The 23,036-nt window shown below is 45.8% G+C and overlaps 1 protein-coding gene across 2 annotated transcripts; it reads right to left on the reverse strand.

Annotated features, from left to right (window-relative positions):
- Positions 1 to 2,682: 2,682 nt before the first annotated feature.
- On the reverse strand, positions 2,683 to 22,466 carry LOC144603451 (caveolin-1-like). Of its 2 annotated transcripts, none has more exons than XM_078416658.1 (3): positions 22,190 to 22,466; positions 19,744 to 19,908; positions 2,683 to 4,575 (listed from the first exon to the last, which is right to left on the reverse strand). In XM_078416658.1, exons 1-3 carry the CDS (start codon positions 22,217 to 22,219, stop codon positions 4,234 to 4,236), a joined length of 537 nt encoding a protein of 178 aa, XP_078272784.1. In that variant the 5' UTR covers positions 22,220 to 22,466; the 3' UTR covers positions 2,683 to 4,233. The 2 variants fall into 2 exon arrangements, with proteins under 2 accessions (XP_078272784.1, XP_078272785.1); XM_078416659.1 differs by lacking the exon at positions 22,190 to 22,466 and adding an exon at positions 22,067 to 22,129.
- Positions 22,467 to 23,036: the final 570 nt, after the last annotated feature.

The raw sequence follows: 23,036 nt of genomic DNA on the forward strand, positions 1-23,036 counted from the left end.
ATATTTGATTTGCACTATTTGGATTGCACTACGATCTTGCACCATTCCGTTGTTTTGCATTTGTTGTATATATCATTAATGTGCATATGCTGTTTACTCTGTGAGTTTCATGTGGACAAGGGATTACCTTTGTCTACATGACAATCAACTACTTTGAATCTGAACCTTCATTACTAAATGCAGTAAACCCTCATTATAACGGAGCATGGGGGAGGTAGTGAGGTTATTACCAATTGTCTGCTATAACCAAGTAAGGGATTATTATTGCATCCATGGCTGAAAAAACCAACAACAGTTGCTGGTTAAGACACAAAAGGACAGAAAAGTGCTGGAGTAACTCAGCGGGTCAGGCAGCATCTCTGGGGAACATGGATAGGTGACGTTTCCCAGAGTGCTGGAGTAACTCAGCGGGTCAGGCAGCATCTCTGGAGAACATGGATAGGTGACGTTTCCCAGAGTGCTGGAGTAACTCAGTGGGTCAGGCAGCATCTCTGGGGAACATGGATAGGTGACATCTCAGGTCCAGACCCTTTTTCAGATTGTCGGTCTGGAACTGGACTGGAATCCAGGTGGGTTGATGGCGGGCGGCGAGGATCAAAGCAGTGATGGGTCACAGCCTGCAGGCGGCTGGAGCATAGGATAGGGTCGGAGGTGGTGCCGGTGACTGCAGCAGTGGTGATGGAGGCAGCAACTGCGTAGGTCAGTAGTTTAGTTTATTGCCACGTGTACTGAGCGAGGTACAGTGAAAAGCCTTTGTTGTGTGCTAACCAGTTGGCAGAAAGACAATACATGATTACAATCACGCCATTTACAGTGTATAGATACATGATCAGGGAATAACATGAATAGCGTCTAGTGCGTGATAAAGCCGGTAAAGGCTGATCAAAAATAGTCCGAGGGTCCCCAATGAGGTAGATAGTAGTTCAGGACTGCTCTCTGGTTGTGAAAGGATGATTCAGTTGCCTGTTAACAGCTGGGAAGAAACTGTCCCTGAACCTGGAGGTGTGTGTTTACACTTCTATACCTTTTGCCCAATGAGAGAGGGGAGAAGAGGGAGTGGCCAGGGTGTGACTCATCCTTGGTTATGTTGCTGGCCTTGCCGAGGCAGCGTGAGGTGTCGATGGAGTCAATGGAGGGAGGTCGGTTTGTGTGATGGTCTGGGCTGCATCCACAATTCGTTGCAATTTCTTGTGGTCTTGGATGGAGCTGTTCCCAAACCAAGCTGTGATGCATCCTGATAACATGCTTTCTATGGTGCATCTGTAGAATTTGGTGAGAGTTGTTGGGGACATGCCAAACTTCCTCAGCCTTCTAAGGAAGAAGAGGCATTGGTGTTCTTTCGTGGTCTTTGCTTCAATATGGGTGGTCCAGGAGTTGGTGGTGATAATGACTCCTAGGAATTTGAAGCTTTCAACCCTCTCGACTTTGGTGCCATCAATGCAACGTGTACCTCTTCACTTCCTGAAATCGTTCAGTATCTCCTTTGTCTTGTGGAGCTGGTGATGGTGGCAGTGGTGATGGTGGTGTGGCAATGAAGGTGGTAGTGGTGTGGCAATGGTGGTGGTGTGGCAATGATGGTGGTGGTGTGGTAGTGACGGAGGTGGTGGTGGTGTGGCAGTGATGGTGGTAGTGGTGTGGCAATGGTGGTGGTGTGGCAGTGATGGTGGTGGTGTGGTAGTGACGGAGGTGGTGGTGGTGTGGCAGCGACGGTGGTGGTGGTGTGGCAGTGATGGTGGTGGTGTGGTAGTGACGGAGGTGGTGGTGGTGTGGCAGTGATGGTGGTGGTGGTGTGGCAGTGGTGGTGAACGTGGTGGTGTTGGTGGTGGTGGTCGTTGCGGTGGAGGTGGCGGTAGCAGGCGTGACTGCAACGCTGGTGCTGGCATTGGTGGCAGTGGCGATGGTGGAGGGGGCGCAGCTGCAGAGGTGGTGGCAGCAGCGGTAGGTGCAGTGGTGGTGGTGTTGGGAGTGGCGGTGGTGGTTGGGCTGACCGGGGTGGTGGTAGCAGTGGTAGTGGCGGCAGCGGTGGTTATGGCGGCGGCAGTGATAGGTGTGCCTGTGAGCGGTCACGGTGGCACCAGTGGTGGTGGCGGTGGCGGGAGTAGCCGGGGCGGTGATGGTCGCGGTGGCGGGAGTGGCCAGAGAGGCACCATTGGGCGGGGTGCAGTTCCCAGTCCAGCCTGGCAGTAATTGTCTGCAGGTCAGTCCACTACAACCAAAATCTGTTATAAAGAGGTCAGTAAAAACAAGAGTTTACTGCACCGTTTAATTTTGCGACTTCAATCGTGGTGCTCTGGACAATAAAAATGCTCTCTATACAAATCTGAGGAATTATATAATTTTACTGATTATATATGGCTCTTGTTAGTATGCAAATTCCAATCATTAATTGCAAGAGTTAGAGTGAAATGATCTCTGCAGAGTAATGGATCAGTCTGATTATAACTCTGCAGTTATAATCAGTCTGAAGAAGGGTCTCGACCCGAAACGTCACCCATTCCTTCTCTCCAGAGATGCTGCCTGACCTGCTGAGTTACTCCAGCATTTTGTGTCTATCTGCAGAGTTATGGATTAGTTTGCATCAAATGAAACTGGTTCTCATTATACTAGAGCACGTATTATTATTAAGATGACGTTGATTTGAAGGAATATAACTCAAACCAAGTTGTGTAAACATTTGGTTCTTTATTTATTTCAAATAGTTTCAGCTCTTACATGCTAACATATTTTAAATGCCTGAACATCTTCTGCAATAGCAAGCTTTAACATCACTTGGAAGAAATCAATCATGGTTCAAATAATTTGCAATACAATTAAAAGTGGTAGTAAAAAATAAAAGCTAAATTTTATATCTTTTATGGTTAATAAGTAATATGAATGCATCTGTATAAAATAGCTTCTGCAAAAATCTAAAAATCTGTTTCATATCTGTTTATTTTGTAGGTGACATCTATATTCGAACTATATACACAACCCTCAAAAATAATTTTCCATCAGTGATTCTTTAAAACAGCAGTAATAGCTACTCCTTTAACCTTCTGTTACACATGTTTAAAGTGGCAATAGAACTTGGCAGGAAAGAAGATTGAGGCTCCGGGTGTATTTTGAAGCTTGAAGATGATGGCAGATGGACTACATGACTAACTGCCCATGGGGTGCCTCTGGCCACCAGTGTGTTTCAGCGTTGTGGTCTGACGCTCGACTTCTGCTGCTATTGTCTAAGCAGGAAAATCCCGCAGATTAACTGCATTTGGGTTGCATATTTTGATAAAGCTCGTTGATAGGTTGCAATTTAAAATGTGGAAAATCTGAGTTACATTCAGCAATTTAACATGGTTATCTTAGTACTTTCATTTCACACAGATTCTCCGAGTTGCAAGCATTAAGCACACGGCAACATTGTTTGACCATTGTCCCCCTGATGGTCTGGTGCACGCTAGAGTTTAATGGCAGACATGCACAAGGTTAAAAAAAAAGTTTAAATGATTACCAAAGAAGAAAAATAATAAAGAGAACATTGCATATCTCAGAGAGTGGCAGAGAGAGTGTCAACCCTCTTGGCATCAAGGCACACTATAACTCACACACAGTTATTTAGTTTCCCATGATGATGAATTATTTAACAAGAATCTCGGTGGTGTCAGCCACGGCCCTTCCAGGCTGACATTCCAAAAGTGTAAATTATATTTAACATTTTCAAAAATCCTGATAATCTCAAGTGAGATTCAACAAAGAAATATATTTTTGCATAGTATTTTCAGAAATGGCATAATTATAACTTTGCTGCAAAATAATCCACATTTTCCAGCAACTCTCAACTTTTTAAATAGTATTACGATCCTATGCTCAGTGTTTAATCCTTAATCTTTCCCATTCTGGTTAAGTACAGTACTGTGAATCGGCCTCTGGCTCGGGAAACAATAGAATCAAGTAGCAGGCAGCCTCGAATGCTAAAGATAGTCTATGACTCATTTTGTTCACAAAATTTGTCATGTGGGGTTTAACAGTAAAGGAATGTAGCTGTTAAAAGCTAAGATCAGTGTTGAAATGCAGAGTACCATAAAAGGATGACAGAACATGCCAGGGATAAGTAATGAAAGAGGATACAACCATTTTTTTTCCTATATCAGTGCTATTAGAAAAGGCACCAACATGTTTCTGTGATAAAGAAACTGAGCTTCCATTTGGTAAGAAGCAATGTGACAAACTGATCAAATACTTTCAACATGTTTCCATTTACACTTCTTTCTGCATTGACACTCGAATGCTGCTGAATATTTTACCCACGGCTTCATAGAAAGGGTCACAGAAGGTGTGAATGCAGATGGAATATACTCTGCTGACACACTGCATCTCGATCATAAAGCTCTTAATGCATGGCATCACTGCCCAGATGTGGATGAAAGATAAGATGGCAAAGTAAATTCCCCAAATAATTGCTAAAGGTATCCCGAGCAGCCCGGAGAGCAGGCGGTAGCACCAGTATTTGGACACTGTGAAGACAGTAAAGCTGGCCTTCCAGATGCCATCGAAGCTGTGAGTTCCCTCGGGTTCAGCAATCACATCTTCAAAGTCCATCTGTGGCAGGAGAAATACAAAACCAGTCTGATTACTTCTGCAATACATTCCATTCATTTTAGGCAACTTAAGCGGTCGTTAAACTGCCAAAAGCATTGGCTGTATGAAATGAATCATCATTGCTGTTGGGCAGTGGGATCGGGAACCCGATCAATGGCTCGTCGTTTGGCAAGACAGGTCACCCGCTCGAAGGCTCGTCGGACGGGGTAACCGGGAGGCCGCTGGAGACATGGGGACGCGAGGAACAAGGGCCGGTCGGAGGGTGAACTGGGGTAATGCCTCCAGCACCCCCAAGGTCGACTACAGGAGGCACCCCCGGGACACAAAGTTGGCCGGGCGAGGAGAGGGGAGGGATGTTGGCTCGCGGGAACCCCTCCAGTACATCGAGCGTGCAGGCTGAACGGACTTTGAATAATGGTGCCAATAATGGCAACGCCTGCATGTGTAATACATGCGAAAATAATTTCACTGTGCATTGCACACGTCTGAAGAAGGGTCTCGACCCGAGACGTCACCCATTCCTTCTCTCCTGAGATGCTGCCTGACCCGCTGAGTTACTCCAGCATTTTGTCAACCTTCGAATTAAACCAGCATCTGCAGTTTTGTTTATCCATGTTACACATAAAATGCTCCTATATCTGAGGTGCAGTGACCGTTCTGTGGTCAAATGCAGCAGATACATTTTACAAGTTCAGGGAATGAACACATGTGTTTTGGGATCCTGTAGTTAATTAATTTTGCGCCTTGGGTGGCAGAAACATTCAGATTTGTTCATGATAATGCTCAAGCCCTGAATCAACAGCTAATAGCACTGATACGTGATATTACTGCAGTATGTAATCAACTGACACGCTTATAAACTGACACAAAACAGCAACTCTGAACCCCAGCTTGAGGTTCAAAGACTTATGTATCTTCATATTCGTTAATCTAACTCATATTCAGAATAAATGTGCATGTCAGAGTTATACTGTTTCTAAAAAGGCCCCTGGCACACTCTACTCCACGCTGATCATTTTGTCCATGCAACAAATCCTATCTTCCCACAGTAGGCCCATCTGTTTCTCCACCCTGTCTATATAAATGTCTGCCTAAATGTCTCTTAATGAGGAAATTGTATTTGACTCCACCATCTCCTCTGACTGCGAATTCCAGATAACAATCACTCTGTGTAAAAAATATCCCTTCAAATCCCTTTTCAAACTCTTTACTCTCATCTTAGATTTATTTTTTTAGATTTAGAGATCTTAAACTTATGCTCTCTTGTTTTTGATACCCCAACATGGTGAAAGATTGACTACCTACATTATCTATGCCTCTTATAGTTGCATGGACTGCCAATCCTCTTTCACTCCAGATAAAACAAACTCGGCCTCTCCAATCTCTCCCCGTAACTAAAATTCTTTAATCCGGGAGATATAATGGTGAATCTCCTGCACTCTCTCTAGCACAGTACATCCTTCATATAATTGCATACATTACTGCATACGACTCCATGTACTATTCCATATCTGAGGAAGGATGTGCTGGCTCTTGAGATAGTCCAGAGGAGGTTTACAAGAATAATCCCACGAATGAGTGGGTTAACATATCATGAGCGTTCGACGGGACTGGGCCTGTACTTGCAGGAGTTTAGAAGGATGACGGGGGACCTCATTGAAACTTACTGAATAGCGAAAGGCTTGGATGTGGAGAGGATGTTTCCACTAGTGGGAGAGCAGGTCTAGAGGTCACAGCCTTCGAATTAAAGGATGTTCCTTTAAGAAGGAGATGAGGAGGAATTTCTTTAGTCAGAGGGTGGTGAATCTGTGGAATTCTTTGGCACAGAAGGCTGTGGAGGTTAAGTCAATAGAATTTTTTTACGGTGGAGATAGATTGTTGATTAGTATGGGTGTCAGGGGTTACGGGAGAAGGCAGAAGAATGGGGTTAGGAGGGAGAGATAGGTCAGCCATGATTGAATACACTGGAATTTAGAAGGATGAGAGGGGATCTTATCGAAACATATAAGATTATTAAGGGGTTGGACACGTTAGAGGCAGGAAACATGTTCCCAATGTTGGGGGAGTCCAGAACCAGGGGCCACAGTTTAAGAATAAGGGGTAGGCCAATTAGAACGGAGATGAGGAAAAACTTTTTCAGTAAGAGAGTTGTAAATCTGTGGAATTCTCTGCCTCAGAAGGCAGTGGAGGTCAATTCTCTGAATGCATTCAAGAGAGAGCTAGATAGAGCTCTTAAGGATATTGGAGTCAGGGGGTATGGGGAGAAGACAGGAACGGGGTACTGATTGTGAATGATCAGCCATGATCACATTGAATGGTGGTGCTGGCTCGAAGGGCCGAATGGCCTACTCCTGCGCCTATTGTCTATTGTCTATAGTAGACTTGATGGCCCAAATGGCCTAATTCTGCTCCTATCACTTATGACCTTGTGACAAGTGCAGTCTAACTTTACTGTTTAGTAAAGTTGCCACATAACATCCCAACTTTTGTATTCTCTGTCCAGACATATGAAGGCAAGTGTGCCACACGCTTTCTTCACCACCTACTGAGGTTGCCACTTGAACTACCATAAAATTCCCTCTGTTTATCAACATTCCTTAAAAAAAAAAATGTTTTTTTATTAATCAATAAATATTTATTCAAATATTAAAATTATATATACAATACAATAAAACCAAAACAGACCCACCACCATAATACAAGACAAGCAATAAACTGTTATACAACTATCTTACACTCCTTGTCAAGGATGCATTCCACCCCCCACGGTGCCCAGCGGTCCCGGAAACCCCCCAGGGTGCCCGTGGACAGCGCGTAGTCCCTCACTAACACCACCCAGGCGCGGACGTAACCTCGGAAAAGGGGCAGGCAGCCGGCTTGGGTAGAGCCCTCTTCCGCCTGGTGCCGTGGCTCTCGGATGGCCAGCTTGGCCAGACCCAGGAGCAACCCAACCAGGACATCCTTGGCCCCACCCTCTCCCCTACGCTCAGGGTGTCCAGAGATGAGGATGGTGGGTGAGAAGTGCAGCCAGAAGGCAGCAACATTCCTTGGGGCTTTATCGGCACGTGACCTCTCCCTGTTTGACTTCCTAAAATACATCACCTCGCACCTGTCGGGATTAAAGTCGATCTGACAAGGCTCTGCCCATCCTTCCACCCAATCTATGGTGTCTTTCACCAACTAATTAATTATACTTCCCACATTCACATCCCAGTTGTTCATACATCAAAAAAACAAGGTTCCCATCACCTACACCTGCTGTACACCGCTGGTCATGGACTTTCAATCGAAAATGCATCTTTCCTACCACTACCTCTGCCTCCCATCACCAAGCCAAATTAGCCGCTCTCCTTGGACCTCCTGTGCCTTGCATTTCTGAACCAGACTCCCACCTAAGTCCTTTCCAATGAAATGCGAATAGACAGTTGACAAACTGAAGACTAACTTGACAGTCTTTTACCCATTATTGTCCTCAGATGCCTATGTAAAAACTCTTTTGTTCTGTGCGCCTTATATGTAATGATTGGTTATGCAGTGTTTTCCGTATATTATCTGTATTTAGGCAGTGGAGGCCAATTCATTGGATGAATTTAAAAGAGAGTTAGGTAGAGCTCTAGGGGCTAGTGGAATCAAGGGATATGGGGAGAAGGCAGGCACGGGTTACTGGTTATGGATGATCAGCCATGGCCACAATGAATGGCGGTGCTGGCTCGAAGGGCCAAATGGCCTCCTCCTGCACCTATTTTGTATGTCTATCTCCAAATACATCCAGCATTATATGACGAGAAGAGAAAACAGTTGAATTTAAAAACTGCTCTAACCAGTCTGACGATATCTATCTGTGCATTTAATTACCAACACGGGGCTCTCAGAACAATTTGAACAAATTATCCCGGAATAGTTTGTGTGCGATGACAACATACAATTAGTTATCTGGCTACTTACATCATATTTTGACTCAAACCTTGTGACATCCCTGTACTTGAAATATTAAGATTCAATATGAAAAGTTAACGTACCAGTATTAAATCGTCAGATCTAGCAGTTCAGGCTATGAGCAGAAATGCTTGCTTTAATGTTATTGGTCATTGGTGTTTTCACTTTTCCATTTTGTGGTGAATCACATTGTGCAATGTTAGGCTGAGATTGAGATGTGGTGATAGTGTTAGTGAAGTGCTAATGCAATGGCATGGGAGAGATGTAATGTTTTACACAGGGCATTAATGTATCTCTCTGAAATGTCCTAACAATGCTCCACATAAATGAATGAATGAATGAATGAGTAAGTTTATTGGCCATGTATGTGCACATACAAGGAATGTGCCTTGGTGCTCCGCTCACAAATGACAACACAAACACACAGTTAACAATTAAGAATAAAGCATAACCACATCAAAACAATAAGGATACAACATTACTTTCTAAACATGTGGGTGAAAATTATACCGAAGCAAAAAAGAGACTACAGACTTTGGTTATTGAGTAGAACGATCACTCGTGGAAAAAAAGCTGTTTTTATGTCTGGCTGTGGCTGCTTTGACAGTCCGGAGTCACCTTCCAGAGGGAAGTGCTTCGAAGAGTTCATGGCCAGGGTGAGAGGGGTCAGAGATGATCTTGCCCGCTCGCTTCCTGGCCCTTGCAGTGTTCAGTTCGTCAATGGGGGGAAGGTTATAGCCAACAACCTTCTCAGCTGATCGAACGATCCGTTGCAGCCTCCAGACGTCGTGCTTGGTGGCTGAGCCAAACCAGACCATGATGGAGAAGGTGAGGACGGACTCAATGATAGCAGTATAGAATTGGACCATCATTGCCTGTGGCAGATTGTGTTTCCTCAGTTGCCGCAGGAAGTACATCCTCTGTTGGGCCTTTTTGACTGTGGAGTGGATGGTGGCCCTTGGTATCTGACGTCAAATGGCACATATATCCCTATATCTCTCTATATCATCCCTTCTCTCCAGAGATGCTGCCTGTCCCGCTGAGTTACTCCAGCATTTTGTGCCTACCTTCTCTCGATATCACCATCTATATCTCTCGTTTCCCTTTCCCCTGAGTCTGAAGAAGCGACTCGACCCAAAATGTCACCTATTCCTTTTCTCCAGAGATGCTATCTGACTCGCTGAGTTACTCCAGATTTTAGTGTCTACAGAGTCATAGAGTGATACAGTGTGGAGACTTGCCCATAACGGCCAACATGTTCCAGCTCCACTAGTCCCACCTGCCTTCCATATCGCTCAAAACCTGTCCTATCCATGAACCAGTCTAACTGTTGTTTAAACAATGGGATAGTCCCAGCCTCAACTACCTCCTCTGGCAGCTTGTTCCATACACCCACCACCCTTTGTGTGAAAAAGTTACCCCTCGGATTCCTAATAAATCTTTTCCCCCTCACCTTGTACCTATGTCCTCTGGTCCTAGATTCCCCTACTCTGGGCAAGCGACTCTGTGCATCCACCCAATTTATTCCTCATGATTTTGTACACGTCGATAAGATCCTCCTGCGCTCCAAGGAATAGAGACCCAGCCTACTCAACCTCTTCAGTTTAAACCAGCATTCACAGTTCCTTCTTACATATACACTGTCTGTTATTTTCCAGTAAATAGTCAACAGTGACATTTTTCTGCATATGGTAGCTTCCAAAAGGTTTACACATATTCTCCATTGGTTACTAACATAAACAGCAAATAATTTTCTATTAACAATGTAACTCTACGAAACGTAGAATACATAAAACTGGAAGGAGGAGTTGGCCATTTGTCTCTTCAATCCTTTTAAATGTTCATTGTTGATTGCCTACCTCATGTGATTAACTGCATCATATTTTTGCTCTTGCTAAACCACACGATGATTTTTAGAAATCTATCTATCTCCTTCTTAAATATATTCAGTAATTTTGCAAGTAATTTTATCTGTGGTAGAGAATTCCATAAATTCACCAAGTCAAGTCAAGTCAATTTTATTTGTATAGCACATTTAAAAACAACCCACGTTGACCAAAGTGCTGCACATCTGATTAGGGAAAAAAAAAAGAGACATACAGTGGCAGAGCACGGTGGCGCAGCGGTAGAGTTGCTGCCTTACAGCGAATGCAGCGCCGGAGACTCAGGTTCGATCCTGACTAAGGGCGCCGTCTGTACGGAGTTTGTACGTTCTCCCCGTGACCTGCGTGGGTTTTCTCCGAGATCTTCGCTTTCCTCCCACATTCCAAAGACGTACAGGTATGTAGGTTAATTGGCTGGGCAAATGTAAAAATTGTCCTCAGTGTGTGTAGGATAGTGTTAATGTGCGGGGATCGCCGGGCGGCGCGGACCCGGTGGGCCGAAGGGCCTGTTTCCGCTGTATCTCTAAATCTAAAAAAAAATCTAAGACATTTTTCCTCATCTCTGTCCAAATATTGGTTAAAAGCAGCATCTGCAGTCCCTTCCTTACCCCAATATCTTTATGTTTATCCTGAGAATGTCACCCTTGGTTCTGGGTATTCTTTAGCCAGGGGAAACATCCTCCCCACATCTAGTCTGTTGAATCATAGAAACATAGAAAATGGGTGCAGGAGTAGGCCATTTGGCCCTTCGAGCCAGCACCGCCATTCAATATGATCATGGCTGATCATCTAAAATCAGTACCCCGTTCTTGCTTTCTCCCCATATCCCTTGAATCCTTTAGCCCCAAGAGCTAAATCTAACTCTCTCATGAAAACATCTAGTGAATTGGCCTGCACTGCCTTTTGTGGCAGAGAATTCCACAGATTCACAACTCGCTGGGTGAAAAAATTCGGAATCCTGTCAGACTTTGTACATTTCTATGGGTTTACCTCTCATTCTTCAAAACTTCAGTGAATATAGACACAGCCACCCAAACATTAATGTAACATGGGAACTCAAGAAAGATTTCAGTCTGTTAATGATATTTCATATGCCATTGAAGTAAAATCATAATTGAAAAAAACACTACCCTGACTCCCGGTCTGAAGAAGGGTCTCGACCCGAAACGTCACCCATTCCTTCTCTCCAGAGATGCTGCCTGTCCCGCTGAGAGACTCCAGCTTTTTGTGTCTATCTTTGGTTTATACCAGCATCTGCAGTTCTTTCCTACACATGCACTCCATGGTACATCTGTTTTTGGCCAGGACACGAGTTGGCATTTGAATTCCACTTACATTTATGGTAAACTGTACTGGCTCCCACTTTGGTGAGGTTATTAAATTGTAAAGTTGCTAAGTTGCGGCCATTTCATGCTGACTGACATCAGCTTTGTAAGCTCGTTGACATCACGATCGTGAAATGGTTGTGCTGCCGTCTGTAACATTTTTCACTGAACAACTTAGCAACTTACAGCAGAAGAAACGGCTGCCACAACATGCAAAGGAATCATCATCTACAGCCAGAGTAGCTTTTAATTTGGTTTTTAATTGACTGTTTAATAACCCTAACTATTTCCTCCATTCTAGAGTTCTCTAAAGTTGTTAATGTCTTCAGGATTCCAGGAGATAAAAGAACTCTGGTTTGACTTTGGAAACATGAGAAACTACAGATGCTGGAATGCTGAGCAGAAACAAAGTGCTGGGGTAATTGAAATGTGCAGGAAGGAACTGCAGATGCTGGTTTACACCGGAGATAGACGCAAGATGCTGGAGTAACTCAGCGGGACAGGCAGCATCTGTGGAGGGAAGGAATGGGTGACATTTCGGGTTGAGACCCTTCTTCAGACCTCACACGAGAGATCTGAAGAAGGGTCTCGACCCGAAACGTCACCCATTCCTTCTCTCCAGAGATGCTGCCTGGCCCGCTGAGTTACTCCAGTATTTTATGTTGATCTTAGCTGGAGTAATTCAGCGGGCCTGGCAGCATCAGCGGAAGGAAAGGAGGAACGACGTTTCAGGTCACGACCCTCCTTCTGATGGGGGCTGGAGGATGGGGGGTGGGGGTGGGAAGGGGGAGAGAGGTGTGGGTGGAGAAAGGCCTTACAACAAGAAGCTCCAGCAGGCTTGGGCAGACAGAGGGCAAGTGTTCGGTGAATTTGAACATCAGCAGCGCCGAATGCATGAATTGAGGTTGGAAGAGTTGCACGTGAACCTCAGTCTCATCTGGAAGGTTCATACAACTCCTCTCACTTCCGTCTAGAGGTACCCGCTGTACCTCCAAGTGAGAGAGAGGTTCACGTGCACCTCCTCCATCCTCATCAATTGCTTTCAGGGCTCATAATGTGGCCTCCTTTACATTGGCGAGACCATGAATAGACTAGGCACCTGTTTCTATGTATCTGACCTCTTGGTCCATCCATACCTGACGTACATCATGTACCTGGCCCTTCACCTTTACACCTTGGACATTCGATTTAATTCATTCATTCTTGGCAGAGGGCAACACATTTAACCTTTGGTGCTTAGCTCGTACCAATTCTGATGATGTATTTACTTGTGAGCTTCATGCAATATTTCTGGGTGACGAGTGAATAGGGTGGTCAATTTTCCTGAGGGTGCAAGGTGGCAAAGTGGGCACCAGAGCATTGGAATTTTAAAAAAGACACAAAGTACTGGAGTAACTCAGCGGGTTAGGCAGCATCTCTAGGGAACATGGATAGATGACGTTCTGGGTTGGGACCCTTCTTCAGAATGAACTGGACAAAGGAGGAGAACTTCTTCAAAGTAGGCATACCTTGACGAGATTTCACAATAGAGCAGAAAAATGGAGAAACAAGAAATTGCAGATGTTGGATTACTAAAAAAGACAACAAGTGCTGAAGTAACTCAATGGATCAGGCAGTGACTCTGGAGAACATGGATAGGTGACATTTTGCTGAGTTACTCCAGCACTTTGTGTCTTTTTTTGCAAACTGGCATCTACAGTTTTTTTAATTTCTGAGTGACAGGTGAGCATCCAGGTGTGGCACAGAAGAGGGAATGGGTAAAAGTGAGTGGGTGTTGCTGGTTATTTACCCAAACTGGATAATTCAATGTTCAATCAGTTACGCTTTTTCCCCTCTACCGAAATGCTGCAATATTGGATGCAGAGTCTGGTTTCCAACTGGCTTGGGTTTATTTTTATTGGATCAAGACCTCATGGTAACAAGTCCACAGTTGGGAAATCTAGAGACATTCTCATCCCTTGCTTCATTGTTTTTAATGGTGGTCTCAAGTTCACACAAAGCTGGGGAACTTAAAGTTCTCTTAATGAAACTCAGGTAGAATCAATGTTTAGAGTATATAGACATACAATTGCCTTACGATAATATCTGTGGCCAATAAGCAGTTTCTATGGAAAAACGAAGGATTCAAATAGTTTGAAAGATAGCAGTGCTTTGAATTCTCAGCACTGATAGTAAATTGAAATTACTGAAATTGAATTTGAATTCAGAAGCATTTGAATTGGAGCCAATTGTACAAGCAAATTTACTGATCAGTCATTACTTAGCCAAAAAAGGAAAACAGGCAATTTAATAGTTGTATCCTGTACAACATAATTGTATCCTGGTGTTAGAGAATATATGCACGCTTCACCTGCCTGATAACGTTGACTCTTAATCAAGGACTGAATAATAATCAGTAATAGTGCAGGAAGGAACTGCAGATGCTGGTTTACACCCAAGATGATACACAAAATGCTGGAGTAACTCAACGGGACAGGCAGCATCTCTGGAGAGAAGGAATGGGTGACATTTCTGGACCTTTCTTCAGAATAATCAGTAATGCATTAGTTGCATTTGGACACCCATTTAGCAATAAATGGTATCACAAAATGCTGGAGTAACTCAGCGGGTCAGGCAGCATCTCAGGAGAGAAGGAATGGGTGATGTTTCAGGTCGAGGCCCTTCTTAATCTGAAGAAGGGTCTCGGCCCGAAACGTTACCCATTCCTTCTCTCCTGAGATGCTGCCTGACCCGCTGAGTTACTCCAGCATTTTGTGATACCTTCGATTTGTACCAGCATCTGCAGTTATTTTCCTAGCATCATACCATGGTGATGACTCACCTCTTGGATGCCAGTGTTTTAAACAGTATACCGTCCATCTGGCTGTTCAATTGGAACCAGTTGCACTTGTTTATTTATTACATTGCAACACTATTTGTGGGGAAAAGTATTTTTGCTCTATTTATTAAATACACTTCAAAAGTAATTCATTGTAACTGAGCACAAAAGTGAAGTACTGGAGTGACTCAGTGGGACAGGCAACATCTGTGGGGGAATGGAGAGGCCATTTTATCAGTTGGGACACTTCTTCAGACTCAGGAAGGGCCCCAACCCAAAATGGAGGCTTTCCATTCCCTCCATAATGCTGCTGACCTGGTGAGTTACTCCAGTACTTTGTGTTTGCTCAAGATTCCATCGTCTGCAATTCCCCATGTACTTATTGTAACTGAATGTTTTAGAAATTCTAATGATGTCAAATGTATTAAATTAATGTAGATTACTCCACTTGTATTTGGTGTATTTATAAAGCATACCATCTCATGTGATTTTGGTTCTCTATTTACTTTAAGTTTATATCAATCCCACTGCTGCCTCTAAAATACATTTCCCTTCACTGATTTTCATGCCATCTGCCTGCTGGTTGCTTAACCCACGTCCATTCTCCCGATATTGTACACGGCCTTTCAAAGTAAACCAGACGCTTTGTAGATTTATCCAAAGTAACAACAGTTTCCATTTTCTATTACTGTGCTTTTGGTCATGTGACTGTACCACTCCTCCCCCTTCTGTCATCAACTGTACAACTCCTCCCCCTTCTGTCATCAACTGTACAACTCCTCCCCCTTCTTTCGTGGGGTAGACTGAGACTGACTCCCCCCCTCCCCCCACCCCCAATCTTTGCACACCTCAATCCTTTCCACTCCTCACTTTAATTTCATGTTTCATGTATCTTGTGTTGTATGACTGCTGGCAGATCAATTTCCCTCCTGGGATAAATAAAGTTCTATCGTATCGTATCGTTATCTGACACAATTTTCTTTGAAATTTACTCAGGTTGGTTCTTCTTATTGTGGAAGTTCTGTCTTAATGTGTTTGTATTAAGCACAATCAGATTATAGACTTGGTTTCTCTCCCCCTCCCCTCGCCCACATCCTTATGACAGATACTTGTACTCATCCATTTGCTTGTATGATCCCTGCATCAAAAACCCAGAAGGGAATCTGTAAAGTGGAAGACTGATCCGAAACATCACCTATTTATGTGTAGGAAGGAACTGTTAATGCTGGTTTAAATCAAAGATGGACACAAAAAGCTGGAGTAACTCAACAGGTTAGACTGCATCTCTGGAGGAAAGGAAGAGGTGACATTTCAGGTCGAGGTCCTTCTTCAGACTCTGACGTTCCAGGTCGAGACCCTTCTTCAGACGGTCTGAAGAAGGGTCTTGACCTGAAAACTCACCAATTTCTTTTCTCCAGAGATGCTGTCCGACCCGCTGAGTTACTCCAGATTTTTGTGTCCATCACCTCTCCAGAGATGCTGCCTGATCCGTTGAGTTATTCTAGCACTTGGTGCCTTTAGATGTGAGCCAGCATCTGCAGTTCCTTGTTTCACTGTCATGTTCATGTTGGTATAAAACACTGTGCTGTCTTTTTATATAATGCAGCTGCAGTGTAAATTAGTCACATGTCTGTAAACCCTAAACATTGATTATATGAGAGTTTCATTAAGAGAACTTGCGAGGGAGTTTGTTGGCTCCTGCATTGTGTGATTTGTGCCTGGTTTAAGTGTTGATTATCCCCAGGCAATAAAGCTTCCTGCAACTTGCCAACAGATTTACCAAACAGGATCTGGATAACAAAAAATAGGCGTTAAATCTGCAGGGACTTAAAGATCAAATCACTTCTCTTCAACAAGGTTCAGTCAGGCACAATTCCAGCCATGTGCTCAAATGTCATGTAATTCACAGGGTGGGGGAGGAAACAAGAGAGCTATTCATTCTCTCGGTTCATCGCTCAGAGAGACTTTCTGAGCTCTCTTTTGTCGTGGTTGCTGCCGAGTACAAAACTGTTCAACAATTGGTAGTTCAGTTAACATTAAATCCCAAGCCAGTGAGTCGAACAGATCAGGAAAATGAACAATTTTTATTTTCGGCCACCAGTTGGCAGTATTCTAGCCAGAGATTGGCAGTGGTGTACGAGAAAATGAAAACCCCAAGATCTCAATTAGTATTAGATTATGAAAAAGCATACTGTTTAATTGTTGTGCTTGATTTGCAAATTTAAAAAAATTAGGCTCAACTGTTTTTTCTGAAGCATTGCTGTAAGCGTTATTTAGTTATTAATGATTTCAGAAAAAAGTTACCACAGCTACAATACCATTAAGAGTCAATCCAGTGTGGCAACCCCCCCACTAATTTTAACTTCAGTTTAGTTCAGTTTTACTTCAGGTAACTATTTCACAAAATCTACATTTGTCTACAATTTCTAGTTTAGTTTGGTTTAGAGATACAGTGTGGATACCAGGCCCTTCGTCCCACCCAGTTAGGGTTGCCAACTTCCTCGCTCCCAAATACGGGACAAGGTGACGGCACCGCCCCGCGCCCCATGTGACCTCACCCAGCCAGCGGCCATATGCTCCCCCTCCACCAATGGCGGCCTCCCGGCCCACCAATGGCGGCCTCCCGGCCCGGGCGAGGTCAGGTAGGCAACCCTACTAATACAGGACAAGGGTGGTACAGGACAAACTAATTTAGCCCAAAATACAGGAAGTCCTGGTTAATACGGGACAGTTGGCAACCCTACACCCAGTCCATGCCGACCAACAATCACCAGGTATACCAGTTCTATCCTACACACAAGGGACAATTTCCAAAAATCAATTACCCTAAAAACCCGCATGGCTTTGAAATGTGGGCAGAAACCGTAGCACCTGGAGAAAACCCACGCGGTCCCAGGGAGAATGGGCAGAATCAAACCCAGGTCTCTGGCGCAGTAAGGCAGCAACTGTACTGCTGTGCCACTGTGCAGCCCTGGAGAATATTAATTTGACATCGTCGTTAAAAGTAAAACTGGTTTGACATTCTCCTCAAAAGTAAAACTGGTTTGACAACTTTCAATTGTGATCTTTGCTGCTGCTCCAATTTCTACAGGCATGATATTTAAGAACAAGGAGATTGATGTTATTCACATTTGCTAACCAAATGGCTAACAACTTAAATGTTGTTTCAATCATATATAAAAAATAGAAATGTTGTTATCAGTGGACTTATAAATGAAAACTGTACTTTTGACAGAAAAGTAGTTGAAGAATAAACCGTGTGTATAGGACGGGGTACATCTGCTTTTAAGCATCATCCCTTTGAATACCATTTATTGTGATCTTTAAAAATAAAGTTGTACTTGGCGGACTGAATAAAATCTTCCTATTTGCCATTCCAATGCTCCTATGAATTATTATGCAACATACTGTATTATCAATTTGTATTTTCCTGTGATGGTTAATTTAAAAGTTTTGTTAATTACTAATGTCTAATTACTAAATCACTATCCTCAGAACTAAGGAGACATGTTTTCCTTTCTTGGGATGGGATGGGGGAAATTTCAGAGTTAAAATGGCAGAGAATCTGAACCATGTACTTCACGAGTATAACTCTTATAATTTATCTTTCAATAAAATATAATAAAGTAGATTTTGTGGCAGTTCTATGATGTTGACTTTGTCTTGCACCTGTTCATATATATTTTTTTGATTAGCATTTTTATCAAAATCTCACTATCCCTTTAAGGCAACAATTAGATACTAAAATATATTAAAATTTGTATTTTTTTTATTTGTGGGTATGATGGACTGGCAAGGTTATTTTCAAGGAGTGGTATTGGGTGAGTGCCCATGAAAGAGGCCAGTAGTGTGGGCTTGTGGATCATGGATGTGCTTGGTGGAAAGGGTTGGGTAGAATGAGCTTGGATGCTGTTTGGATAAAGTGTGAGACTGGGTGTGGTGGACTCAGTTTTGTTTACCAGTTTAGTGAGGTAAGATCAGAATGGAATGAATATATGGCAGGTGAAATATGACAGGATTTGGCTGGGTGGACCAAACGTGATCTTGAGCAGTGTAGGAAGGAACTGCAGACACTAGCTTACACCAAAGACAGGCACAAGAATGCTGGAGCAACTCAACGGGTCAAGCAGCATCTCTGGAGCAGGGTCTCGTCCTGAAACGTCACCCATTTCTTCTCTCCAGAGATGTTGTCTAGCTTTGATCTTGAGTAGGATGGAGAAGGTGGGGTGTATTTTCCTGGATATGCTTCATGTGTGCTGGGCTGGGCAGGTGGATTTGGATGGGGTATTTTGGGCAGGGTGGGCTGAACCCTAGGTACAACAGGGAAGAAGAGGTGGCATGTTTTGGGGAACTTGGTTGGAGTGGTGCTGGGCCTGGGCGAGTTGCTTTGGGGCAGGTACATTGAGCATCAGGTGCAGTTGGGCGAGAGTTTTGGGGACACATTGTGGGTGGGATTGGCTGGGAGTCAGGTGCAGGAAAGCTGCGATGATTTTATTCAGGGCAGGGTGAGCAGGTGGAAGGGGTTTGGCTGCAGGTTGCAAGGGGCATTCCAACATTCCAACGTAGAATAAGGGCGGTGTTGCACGAGTTATTTCGTGCAGGGGTGGACAGGATACCAAGTGTAGCACGGCGGGGGTGGGCTGGTGAACTTGGCGGGGGTGGGCTGGTGAACTTGGCGGGGGTGGTACTAGGAGGAGTATTCAGGGAGGGGGGGTTGCCCAGTATTTGGCAAAGTGTGGGATTGGACTGGGGAGGGATTGGGGTGTATCCAGGGGGGCGGAGTGGGCTCGGCTGCTAATCCCCTTTCTTCTCACTAAATGCTCATCTCAACGACCCCTTAGAACAGAGCGGAGGGCGCTTGAGTTTCCACAAGTGCTGCTGCCAAGCGCTGGTTCTTGCTGGCGCTGGGATCGCCCGGCTTTCACGGATGAGCTGCTGCTCAACTATTTGCACGTTTGTTCCCTGTGCCGGCTCTGCTCTGCTCTGGGAGAGGGGTCGCCGGCGAGCGACCGCAGTCCCATTAAACCCACCTTCACTGGGGCCAGGACAGCAGGGAGAGACGCCGACAGCCCACACACACTCTCTACAACTTTCACCAACCACCCAGGGCAGCGTGGACTTGCACTGGAAGCTGCTGTTTGCATTATTTCTGCTGCCTGTCTGCACAATCCCCAACGTTTCACCACCAGTCCCAGCCGCCCCTTACCTTCACCACATATTCGTTCAGGTGCTTCGGGTCCCTGTTGATCAGGTCGATCTCCTTGGTGTGGTAATCTTGCACGTATTCCTCTTTCATCTTCTCGTCTTCCATTTTATTTTTGGGTTTGTAAATGTTCCCGTGGTCTCGGATGGGCGACGGGTAGAGAAGTCCCTGCGGGAGGCGACAGCAATGGCTTTAAGGCGAGGTTGGAGCCGATACAACGCGCTGAGGGCGGGCGGGCGGGCGGCCGTCAGATGCCGGAGGAGAAGTTGTGGACCGGCTGAGCGCATTTAACGCACAGACTGACTGGGAGCGCAACAACCACACCCATGTACACAGGGCCGGCACAGCAGCACCAGAGGGCAGCACGGATCACCCAGCAACTCCAGCATCTGCTGGCAATGTCCCAGCACAGTCCCCACCCCCTCCAGCATCTGCTGGCAAAGTCCCAGCACAGTCCCCACCTCCTCCAGCGTCTGCCGGCAATGTCCCAGCACAGTCCCCACCTCCTCCAGCATCTGCTGGCAATGTCCCGGCACAGTCCCCACCTCCTCCAGCGTCTGCTGGCAATGTCCCAGCACAGTCCCCACCTCCTCCAGCATCTGCTGGCAATGTCCCAGCAGGGTCCCCACCTCCTCCAGCAGGCTCTCCAATATCTGCTGGCAATGTTCCACCACAGACCCCACCTCCTCCAGCAGGCACTCCAACATCTGCTGGGAATGTACCAGCAGAGTCCCCACCTCCTCCAGCAGGCTCTCCAATATCTGCTGGCAATGTCCCACCAGAGTCCCCACCTCCTCCAGCTAGCACTCCAACATCTGCTGGGAAATGTCCCACCAGAGTCCCCACCTCCTCCAGCAGGCTCTCCAATATCTGCTGGGAAATTCCCACCAGTCCTCACCGAATGCAGTAAGCTCTCCAACATCTGCTGGGAATGTCCCACCACAGATCCCACCTCCTCCAGCAAACGCTCCAACATCTGCTGGGAAATGTCCCACCAGAGTACCAACCTCCTCCAGCAGGTGCTCCAACATCTGCTGGGAAATGTCCCACCAGAGTACCAACCTCCTCCAGCAGGCGCTCCAACATCTGCTGGGAGATCTCCAACCAGAGTCCTCAATAGGGAAGAGGTGGCATGTTTTGGGTGAACTTGGTTGGAGTGGTGCTGAATGCAGCAACCGTGTGGATATCTGATGGGAGATCCCCCACCAGAGCCCTTAGTGAACCCAGAAAACGCTGGGTCTGCTGGGAGGTCTCCAACCAGAGCCCTCGTCGATCCAGCAACCATGTGGACATTTGCTGGGAAATTCCCCCACCAGAGACCTCAGTGAATGCAGGAAGCTCTCCAACATCCGCTGGGAAATGTCCCACCAGAGTCCTCAACGATACCAACAACCCTATGAACATCTGCTGGTAAATCACGCACCAGAGCCCCCATTGAAACCAGCAACCCCAATGAACATCTGATGGGAAATCTCCCACCAGCGTCCCCAGAGGCCCAGCAAACGCTGGATCGACAGAGAAATCTCCCGCCAGAGCTATCGAGCGCTGTGAACGTCTGCTGGGAGCTCTGGCAGCAGAGACCACCACAGTGATTCAGACAGTGTCTGGGGAAACCTGGTGCCCCGGCCACATCTACACTGCGCTGCCCCTGGACACATGCTGTGAAACCTCCATTCAGCAGCGCAGTGGTGTGATCTACTGGCAGGTTCCAGCAGCCGGGTTGCCCCCTCCAGTACATTCCCAAGCAACCTATCGAGGTGAGACCTTCCTGCGTCTGCCCCCGGGTTCCCCACATTCCACATTTCCTTTTTCCCAGTAACTCTAGTTTCGAACAAAATAAATCTTCAGAAAATGCAGGATATACAGAAAAAGATAAGCTTATGCTTGAGATTCAATCAGTAAAATGAACCATCATTGCAAATGTTCACCGATGAAGCGCTCGGGAGAATCGTGAATCGCATCTTTACAAAGAGTTTCCACCCTGATTGAAGTCTCTCGTTGTGTATGAAGGAACTGCAGATGCTGCTTTACACCGAAGGTAGACACAAAATGCTGGAGTAACTCAGCGGGTCAGGCAGCATCTCTGGAGAGACGGAATGGGTGACGTTTCGGATCGAGACCCTTCCTCAGACCCAAGAACCTTCTTTAGTCTGAAGAAAGGCCTCGACCCGAAATTTCACCCATTCCTTCTCTCCAGAGATGCTGCCTGACCCGCTGAGTTACTCCAGCATTTTGTGTCTTCCTTCGATTTTAACCACCATCTGCAGTTTTTATTTCCTTCGCATTGAACGCCGTATGGGACCCGCGTTCCCTGCCAAATACGCACCGTTCTCCAGCCGAGACTGGACCGGTCCCGCAATCTGAGCCGCGACTATTGCTTCAGCAGCGACGCGTTAAATCTGCCAGCACCGGTACCTCTTGTAGTGAAGGCGGGCGCATCCTCTCTTACCTCAAAGTCTCCAGTCTTCTCGCCAGACATAACTTCTCCAAAACAGCTGGATATTCCAGAGACTGCAGCGGGTTAAAGTGTGAGCCTGCGGGAAGAAGGCGATCTGAAGGTGGTTGTGATCGCCGGGTTTAGTGGAAGGGAGCCAATTACCCAGGGCTGTGTTTGGAGATTCCAGTCTTCATGCAGACGATTTGAAGTTTCCAGTTACGACGGGAAACGCGCATTCATATTCAATGAATCATGGAGCTGCGGGTTCGGCCCAATGGCAGGCTCTGTATCCAAGGAGGTGAGCGGGAGGTACAATCTACGCCAGGAAGTGACAACGACCCATGGTAGAAAGAGAGACGCCGGGGAGAAGCTGGAGGGGTTTAACCAGGTGGACAGTGTGAGAGAGGCGCAGCGTTTCTTGGTGCAGACGGAGCTGAGATAACGTGCAAGAAGGAACTGAAGATAGATACAAAAAGTTCAGCTGGACAGGCAGCATCTCTGGAGAGAAGGAATGGGCGACGTTTCGGGTCGAGACCCTTCTTCAGATGCCTGGCCCGCTGAGTTACTCCAGCTTTTTGTGTCTGTCTTCGGAGCTGAGATAACTCCGGGAAAGCAGCGAACTGTACTCAGCAGATCTAGGGAGGAGTGTGTGAGTGGGCAGGGGAACTGTTACCTGTACCGTGACATATATTTCATATCAAGGAGATTTGCAGTCAGGTAGGGGAAGTCGAATATAGACACAAAATGCTGGAGTAACTCAGCAGTCAGGCAGCATCTCTGGAGAGAAGGGATGGGTGACGTTTCGGGCCGAGACCCTTCTTCATTGAGTCTCTCCAGAGATGCTGCCTGTCCCGCCGAG

This window comes from Rhinoraja longicauda, chromosome 20 (assembly GCF_053455715.1).
Source record: "Rhinoraja longicauda isolate Sanriku21f chromosome 20, sRhiLon1.1, whole genome shotgun sequence".
Taxonomy (NCBI): domain Eukaryota; kingdom Metazoa; phylum Chordata; class Chondrichthyes; order Rajiformes; family Arhynchobatidae; genus Rhinoraja; species Rhinoraja longicauda.

What these genes read in the sequence shown, in the direction of transcription:
- LOC144603451 (XM_078416658.1), bottom strand. Translation starts at nt 22,219, where the DNA reads ATGTCTGGCGAGAAGACTGGAGACTTTGAG. An exon ending in AGAAGACTGGAGACTTTGAG is followed by an intron (nt 19,909 to 22,189) that starts GTAAGAGAGGAT and finishes CGCCTCCCGCAG; the next exon opens with GGACTTCTCTACCCGTCGCC. An exon ending in TGAACGAATATGTGGTGAAG is followed by an intron (nt 4,576 to 19,743) that starts GTAAGGGGCGGC and finishes CTCCTGCCACAG; the next exon opens with ATGGACTTTGAAGATGTGAT.